A 9,662-nucleotide genomic window follows, 5' to 3' on the forward strand; every position below is an offset into this window, starting at 1 on the left:
TTATTTTTCAAGAGGGATTCAAGATAAAAGGTAATTTTTCAGTAGGTTAGTTAAGCACAATTACGATTTCTAGATTTTCCCCGAAAGCAGATCTTTATTTTTGAGTTCAGGTCCACTTTAAGACTGTAGATTCACTTTAAATTGCTTACCAGTTCTTTAATCTGTTTGTCTGCAGTACATCCACCACAGCCCTGGGAACTCGAAGAGAGGCTTTGGCATAGACTGCGCCATCCTGTCCTGCCAAGTTTACATCTCCCAGATTTTGGTGGCCTCAGCTTTGGGAGCCGTAGTTGATGTTGTGGGTTCAGTCCGAGTAATTCCTCTGGTGGCCTCCGTAGGCTCCTTCTTAGGATTTCTCACAGCTACATTCTTGGTAATATACCCAGAGGTTCCAGAAGAGAACAAGGAGGAGCCAAAACGTCCAGCAAATGGCACCATCGCTAATGGGGTGGATCCAGAAAAACCACTTGTGTTGCAGCTCTCTCCAAAGTCTACAGTTCCTCCAGAAATGGAGAGTGAGTCGGCAGTCTAAGCAGGTGATGTCTTCAACCCGCAACATTCCTGCCCGCACAGACACCTCTGTAGCGGCAATTTAATCAGGGACTGGAAAAACCAACCGCAATACGATGCCTCGCTAATCTCCTGTGTTGCCAGGGGAGGGGCATTTCCAGTTTCTAAGTGAAGATAAAAGGAAATTAAATGGAAGCTCCTTTAATTTGCCCTTTTTAGAATCTTTCGATTTGATGATGCTTGTTCTGCATGATCCTTAAAACCTAATGCTATATGAAGTTTAGCTAACTACATCTAAGTTTGAAGTTTCTGTAATGACACTGCTATAAAATATTTTCTACTGTTTTACTTGTCGAAAGTATGCAGTTGTGTTAATGAAACATTAAAGTGCATACTGGAATGGCCACAGTTTGAGCTGGGCTAGTACTACAGAGAAAGCATTTAGTTGTCTCAGAGCTGGCAACTTCAGAACGATCGTGGGAGTCTTATCTTCCAATCTACTGTTTGAATACAGGCTATAATGCTGCTAGAAAGGGTACTACAGTATTGCTGACCCTTCCTGGCCCAGCCCAAAAAAATGGCTTCCGCTTGCCAAGGTAACAGTTGCACTTTAAAAAGCCTTGCTGTGTGGTTCTCAAGCTTGGTTATGCCAGAATTCTTGGCAACTCTTTTGAGATGATTAAAACTAAAGAATAGTTTTTGTTTTTTTGTCTTTACAAACTGTAGAGCACTGCTGTAATTTATTTCATAGACCAGAAAATTTTGGGTTCATTTGATTCGTGTAAAGCGATCATTCACAAATAAAAGTTTGTAAGTTGGATTTGTATCTGAGTGGGAGACTGTGGACAGGTGGCAGTAGAGCCATTGAAATTGGGCCAGAGGTTGAGAACCATCACCCTAGACTAGTGTTCCCCAAACCGTGGGTAATGTACTACAGCTAATAGCACATCTTCTATGTGGGTTGTTGGTTATTTTTTTTACAAGGCCTATAGTTTACTTTGGAGGTGGCCAAAAGAAGACACTAAGTAGGTGTAACCTCAATGTTTATAAGGGTGCTTCTGAAGAGGGCAGTGCTCTGTTTGGACACTTAGACATTAGGTGGGAAGCTTTTAAATTGGTGCTCCGAACAAAGAAAAATGTGTTATTTGAAATCCACGCTAGCTAGCTGTTCCATATTGGTACCATTTTGGTAATGGTGGTGATCTGCCTCCTTGATTAAAGGTTTTCAGCTTGAGTTTTTCTTGTATATCTCACACAGCCAGGTTTGCAGTTGTGTCTTCTACTGGTTCATTTTGGCACTTTTCCACTGCAAGTACCGGCTCGGCTCTACTCTGCCCTGCTTGGCCCGGTTTGCTTTTCCACTGCTGGTACCGCATGGTACGGTGTTGGAACGGTTCGGTACGGTACGGTATGGTTTGCTTTTCCACTAAAGTAGTACTAAAGTGATGTGAGTGGGATAACAACGATTCCCTGACCAATCAGTGGCTAGTAGTGACTGCATGCAAAGGATTGCGGAATATGGTACCGGGTATGGTGCCTCTTGGAACCACAATCGAGGTGGACTGTTTCTGAGAGCCGTACCGTTTCGGTTCCATGTAGTGGAAAAGTGCCGCCGTACCGTACCGAACCGTTCCTACACCGTACCATGCGGTAACAGCAGTGGAAAAGCACAAAAGCGAACCGAACCGTTCGGTTCCATGCAGTGGAAAAGCGCCATTTTTGTTTAGTACAGGTCGCTGCTACAAACCCCCTATTAAATTGTGGAAATATAAAGTCTTATCCATGTTGCATACCTGTGACATAGTGCTGTATATCATATTTTTACAATGCCACCACTGGAGGTGGCAGCACAGAAAAAAAGTAGACTATATGGCCAGCTGTATGGGGACACCTCTCCAAATGAGTGAGTTAAGGTGTTTCTAGTGAACTGTAGTGTTAACGCTGCAGCAGTTTACACATTTTACATAATCGTGTGCTTTCAGCCTTTGTGGCAACAGTTTTTTGGGAAGGTCCTTTTTTCTGTTCCAGCATGACTGTGCACCTGTGCACAAAGCCAGCTCCATAAAGACATGGTCTGATGAGTTTGGTATGGAGGAACTTGAGAGTCCTGATCTCAATCCTGCTGAAAACCTTGGAACATTGATTATGACCAGGTCTTCCAACTTGAATAACTGACCCCACAAAATGCTTTGGTTGAATGGACATTGAACATTTGTGGAAAGCCTTCCAACAAGATTTGGCAGTTAGAGCTGCAAAGGAGGGAGGCTAATCCATATTATTGGCCATTATTTTGGTAATGGAATGCCCAACAATCTCATACAGATGTAATAGTCAGGTGTCCACAAATGTTTGGCCATATGGTGTATTAAGGAAAAATTGGAAAGATGGTAGCTGTGTTACCTGACCGACAAGGCCTATAGGAGGGAGGCTAATCCATATTATTTGCCATTATTTTGGTAATGAAATGCGCAACAATCTCATACAGATTTAATAGTCTGGTGTCCACAAATGTTTGGCCATATAGTGTATTAAGGAAAAATTGGAAAGATGGTAACTGTGGTACATGACCAACAAGGCCTATAGGAGGGAGGCTAATCAATATTATTGGCCATTATTTTGGTAATGGAATGCCCAACAATCTCATAAAGATGTAATAGTCTGGTGTCCACAAATGTTTGGCCATATGGTGTATTAAGGAAAAATTGGAAAGATGGTAGCTGTGTTACATGACCGACAAGGCCTATAGGAGGGAGGCTAATCAATATTATTGGCCATTATTTTGGTAATGGAATGCCCAACAATCTCATACAGATGTAATAGTCTGGTGTCCACAAATGTTTGGCCATATAGTGTATTAAGGAAAAATTGGGAAGATGGTAACTGTGGTACATGACCGACAAAACTTTGGGAAACCCTGGCCTAATGAATCTAGTTGCAACCCACCCTAAAGCCCCGTACACACGCGTCGATTATTGGCCGTGAATTTTCGGCCAACGTCCGATCGGCCGACTTTCAGCTTGTTAGTATGATGCTTCCGACAACCGACTCCGACTTTTTGGCCGAAAAAAAATGGTGTGCAGGCTATAAAATTTTTGTTGGCCGTCAACACAACGGCCGATTTTCGGTTAGTCAGTACAGATTTCGGGCAGACAAAAATCTGATGAGCAAGACTGGGCATGCTCAGAGAAGAAAAAACACACGGAAAGTAAACCAGCACATGACATCACTTCTGAAGTAGATTTTTGTTGGGCGAGAAAATTCGTGTGCAGTCTAGGCACATTCCAACCAACAAAACACCACTCTGGACAAAAGTCGGACGATCGGTCAGCCGATAATCGTTGCGTGTGTACGAGGCATAAGACTCTACATGAGCAGGCCTTTTTCATTCTAGCTCTGTGTCACCAAGCTAAAAGTCCCACAAAGAGGACTTTTCTTTATTATTTATTTCTGGATTTATTAATTTAGAATGTAAAAATACATTGGCCTTGTTTGAATGCCCAATGGATCCATCCAATGGCAGGATGATGTTAGAGTATGTTAGCAGTTTTTACTTGGTCCATGTGAAATTTGGATTTTCTTTAACTTGACATCAGGGGTTCTAAGCAATATTGCCCTCTGCAAAAAAAAAAAAAATCGATCGGGAGCAGCTTGAGAAATAGGGGGCTATTTTTTATATTGCAGAATATAATCTGCTTTCTTTTAAAGCAGCTGCTGTAGAGTTTTTATTTTCTTTCTTTTGTTCTTGCAGCCAGTTTCTAATTGGTATATTGGTTGTTAAGGTTCTGCTGTATAGATAGGCTTTTGTTATTTGAAGAACACATTTTCGTAGGTGGTCACTGTTGTAATGCTTGCCTAAGAAACTCATTTGCACAGCTATAGAAGCAGTGTTACTGTTGACACGCTCGTATTTATGCATCTTTAGGCTTGCATTGCGATCTTTTTACTGTTATGATGAGATTTGCTTGTTTTACCACCAACTGCCAGTGAGAATCTGCTTTCCTATCTTTACAACTTACATACAGAGTGACACTCGCAGGCCCGTTTTTTATAAGACAACGCAAAGATTATCTATGATGTGTCAGGAGTATAACCTGGTTCAATCAATCGGCTTTTAGTCTACTTGGATCAGGTTGGTTAAACTTTCTACTAAGTTGCTGTGGATAGCATTTTGCACATCCTAAAAAAGCACCTGTCATGAAAGAAATTTGTAAGCTACCACTGTAACCACTTCTTCTGAAAACGCTACTTGACTGGCTGTCATGCTAATGTTGCTTTAGTACTTTTGTGTCTGACCTAGAACAAGGGTACAGCTAAGAACCTCTGTACCATTGACTTCAAGATCGGGTCAGTCTTGAAGTCTGTGGGTCAACATGAGAGCAAGCCAACAAGCATTGATAGAAATTGTTAGTATTGTGATTTCATATCCATGCATTAGGACTTTTGAGGTGAACGTTTTCGAGAGTCAAACCAGGCCTAAAGAGAGGAGCAGTAAAGCACAAACGCTGTGCACCACAATTATTCAGGCATCAGGCCTACATATGCAATGAGAAAATATGGCTGCTCCCCTCTGGTTTTAGGAACCATAGATTTAAAAAGGTGTTTAAAACAGTAACACTAATTGGTAGGATTATTAGGTTTTGTGTTGACAGGCCCTAATAATCTGCAATGACATCAGTTTGAGAAATTTATGACTTCATTTAGAATTCATTGACCGGTGCTTTTTACCTGCAGTTGACCAACTCCTCCTGAACCTGCATTTGACTTACTTCAGATGCTTCTGCATTCTCATAGACTTTTATGAGGAGAAAACCATTTCTGATATGAACCAAAGCCGTTGACACAGACCCATAAGCCAATACCATTAACGGATACATTGAAAAACTGTAACAACTATAGTTTCCCTTTAAAAGAATGCCGTCATGAGACCATATACCTGTATCCGAAGCCTCATATAGAAATTTTTATCCTGTGACTTTGCTAGTCCTATTGAAATCCAGGCAGCATCACTATTCATGTGTAAGATTAGAGCAGTCTTTCTCAGGGTTCCATATAACCCTTAGGTTCCTCCAGAGCATGCTAGCGGTTCCTTGAACGATAAGAATTTTCTGCCCCTCGTGTAAATTGCCACTGACACCAATGCTCTTTAAAACTATGGAGATATTTCTCCCAAAAGTCACCAATATAAAAACTATGGCTCTCTTTCCTCAGTAGTCACCAATATAAAGAGGCCCTTTTCCCAGTGACCACCATTATAAAGTGGCCCTTTGCCCAATGGCCACCAGTGTAAGGAGGCCCTTTGCCCAATGGCCACCAGTGTAAGGAGGCCCTTTGCCCAATGACCACCAGTGTAAGGAGGCTCTTTGCCAATGGCCACCAGTGTAAGAAGGCCCTTTGCCCAATGGCCAGCAGTGCAAGGAGGCCCTTCTCCCAATGGCCACCAGTGTAAGTAGGCCCATCTCCCAATGGCCACCAGTGTAAGGAGGCCCTTTTCCCAATGGCCACCAGTGTAAGAAGGCCCTTCTCCCAATAGCCACCAGTGTAAGGAGGCCCTTCTCCCAATGGCCACCAGTGTAAGGAGGCCCTTCTCCCAATGGCCACCAGTGTAAGGAGACCCTTCTCCCAATGGCCACCAGTGTAAGGAGGCCCTTCTCCCAATGGCCACCAGTGTAAGGAGACCCTTCTCCCAATGGCCACCAGTGTAAGGAGGCCCTTCTCCCAATGGCCACCAGTGTAAGGAGACCTTTCTCCCAATGGCCACCAGTGTAAGGAGGCCCTTCTCCCACTGGTCACAAATGTAAGGAGGTCGTTTTCTCAATGACCAACAATGTAAAGTGGCCCTTGTCCCAATAGCCACCAGTGTAAGGAGGTCGTTCTTTCAGCGACCACCAATGTAAGAAGGCCCTTGTCCCAATCAACATCAATGTATGAAGGCACTTGTCCTAATGACCACTAACATAAGGTGGCTCTTGTCCCAATGACCACTGTTATAAGGAGGCCTTGTTCCAATGACCACCAGCATAAGGAGACCCTCCTTCCAGTAACCACCAATGTAAGGAGGCCCTTATCCCAAATAAACACCAAGGTAAGGGTGCACTTAACCCAGTGACCATAAATTAAAGGGGGGGCCTTCTCCCACTAACCAACAATCTATGGGAGCTCTTTACTGACCACCAGTTAAAGAGGGCATTTCATGGGCCATACTGTAAATGTAAAGGGGCATTTTTCCACAGACCATCTATGTGGGTGAACACTACTATTTTCAATGCCTGCATATCTATTTTGGCCTTTATAAGTATTTGTTTCATTTCATTGGTGTTACTGAAAATAATTTTAGTATATAGAGCAGCTCTAGTTGTCAAATACATTAAGTACGCCACATTCCTTATTCTTTTATTTATTCTTACATCGCACCTTACTGTTCATGACAATGTATCATGAGCTGTAGATATAGTAAACTTAGCAGAGGTTCCTTGAGACCCAAAAATTCTTGTAATGGTTCTTCTATGTTAAAAAGGTTTAGAGGGGCTGCTGTAGAACCTCGAGTCTGAGAGTGGCACTTCCACCTTTTGTTTTAAGTCAAAAGTAATTATAGATGTGGGAGGATGGGCAGAAGCAGTGATCATTTTGTAACCCTTGATTATATACTTCTCATTTCCTACATAGCCAGCAGACCTTTACCCTGATAGTGATCTGGCTGACCTTTACCTTGATGGTGGTCTATATGATGTACAATGTTCTGGAGCCACGATGGCAGATATAAGTCATTGGGCATTGTCTGTGGCAACTGCAAATAACTAAAGATCAGTGGCCCTTAGCAATCTGTTTTTCAGTTTTGCTGTAACCAGATTAATTATTTTGTCCTGATATATGGAGAAAGCTTTATGACGCTGTACCTGTAAAGGTAGGCAATCTGAAGCCCCCTAGCCACTTAATCTCCAAGATAAACCCCACCCCCAGAATATTTTACCTTGCTCCCCCCATCCCAAATTAATCACTAGATTACATTAAACAAAAAGAATAACTAAACTAAAAGCCATGCCTTGAATTTATGGTAAGACACAGGTCTCAATTCTTCTGGGTTGTAGTGTGGGAGAGTCTTTCTTCGAGTGTGCACATCATTCCCTGGGGATGTGGAAGCTTCTTATTAGCTGAAAGAAGAGTCTTATCCAAAGGGTTCTCACAGGGTCCTGAAGACCTAATACACTCACCTTCCCTGCGCTCCCCCACTGCCTTGTTTGCCTGCTGAGCTTTGTATCAGTACGCGTCAAAGCATACCCAGGGTAAAGTGCACCTGTGCCCAGACTATGGACATTAAACTATTTACATATTTCTAACCAGCAGTACAAGAGATTTAAATCAATGCAAATTCTATTTTTCCACAATGCTTATAGATACAGAGATGAATAAGGACTTGTTTTAAAGCACTTTTACTGCTTTGTTTAGAATATGAAAATTGGCCACTTAAGCTTGCGAACTGTATTTTAGAAAAAAGGGGAAATGATCAGATGCTCCCCCATTCCCTGGAAGAGCTGGGTATTACCAAAGGCTTCAACAGAACAACAGTACAGCAGGTGAGCGCAGGAAAGGTAGGTATCAGTTGGTGTAGCATGAGAGCCCTACAAAGAAAACCTGGTAGGTGGCTTATTTAGGGCTCTTTAAATCCCACCATTTCCTGCTAGACAACCAGTGCCTGTGAGTTGCTCACAGAGTCTTCAGTACCCTTACAGCACACCACACCATTAAGGTGACCCCATCACTTTATTACTGTCTGTTCAGCCATTGTTTCTCCTTTATTATCCATTGTCATCGAAGTGAAGCCAGTGTGCTTATGAGGAATATTGACTGATAAGTGCCTCAACTGATGTCACGGTTCCTGGTGGCCTAGTTGGCCCCATCGTTCCTCTACTATTGACTCCTGCAATTCTACAGTAAATGTACAGTTTACAGTTGGAGATGGATATGCAATCCCAGCCCATGCTGCAACGTTGCTCCTAGGTTATATTTAGAGACATAGACTATAAAACAGATTTTGTTTAGGTCGGAGTGTTTTTGATTTTTTGCTGTGCTCTACTCCACATCAATCACAATACCTAGTGGAGTCTGTCTGCGCTATAGTGTCACTGTGTCCTTTATCAAGGCTTCCTTTATTTCTGAGCTGCTTATTTTATTTCAGCGGTTGGAGAATATTCTGCGCTTTCATTGCTGTGGGTGTTTTATAAAATCTTTAGTGTAGAGGTCCCAGACTTTGTCAAACGTTGCATGGGGACCCTTCTGGCAGCAAGCACCAAACTTCTTTCGCTCTGCTTTGCACTTTTACAAAAAAATATTCTGAATCTTCAGTAATTATATTGAAATGCATGGTATAATATGTGTATAGTACATAAATGGCATGTATTAAAATAAGAATTTTTTGCCTTAATTGCATCTATTTGAGACATAACAGGTGTACCGGAGCTGGCTTAAAGGTTCTGGCCTTGATTTCAATGACACGTGAAGGAGTAAGCTATGCTTAAAGCCCAGTTGAAGTCACAGAAGAGGCTATGCTGTCAGGTAGACTGTACTCTGTCCTGCCTCCATTTTCCTTTAACAGCAATTGCTCAGGGCATGTAAATATGATCTTTGCAATATAAGTCTGTGAGGAGGGGTGTGGCTGTTATTCACCTCTGCCAGCACAGACCACTGCAGTGTGAGGGCAGGAAGCAGCTGTTCATGGAGTTAAAAAGGTAGTCCAAAGCATTCCTAAGCCTAAATCAGCCTCAAATCATAACATATGGAGGTACAGGACTATAACGAGATAAAACATTGTAGGACTTCAATTGGGCTTTAATGGGCATGTCTAAGCTGCAAGACATGATTCCGTCTTTCTGACAAATTAGTCAGTTTTCCAAACAGTATTTGATATCATCTTGTTCTGTTATTCTTGTACAGGTTGTGAATTATATACAGGGACTTTGGTTCCATATCTGTATAGCACTGTAACTCCCCAATGTTTGGTTTAAATTGATATTAAACCTTCAATTTTTAAGCACTTTCAGCAGCTGATTTGATCACTTGGGCTCCATTCACACTTTTACCACTCCAAGTTCCAAAGTGTAACTTTGACACGATTTTGGATGGGTGCAACTTAGATACGACTTTGGCTTTGACCAGTG

General features: G+C 42.2%; 1 protein-coding gene across 2 annotated transcripts in view; it reads left to right on the top strand.

Moving 5' to 3' along the window:
* SLC45A4 (solute carrier family 45 member 4) overlaps positions 1-1,472 on the top strand; it is a 151,072-nt gene extending 149,600 nt beyond the window's left edge. For both annotated transcript variants that reach the window (XM_082257404.1, XM_082257403.1), the window contains one exon: positions 176-1,472. In XM_082257404.1, coding sequence (XP_082113530.1) covers positions 176-532 — 357 coding nt within the window. In that variant the 3' untranslated portion in view covers positions 533-1,472. The remainder of the gene's footprint in view (positions 1-175) is intronic.
* The last annotated feature ends 8,190 nt before the right edge of the window (positions 1,473-9,662 follow it).

This window comes from Pelophylax lessonae (genome assembly GCF_965119305.1).
Source record: "Pelophylax lessonae genome assembly, chromosome: 5".
NCBI lineage: Eukaryota > Metazoa > Chordata > Amphibia > Anura > Ranidae > Pelophylax > Pelophylax lessonae.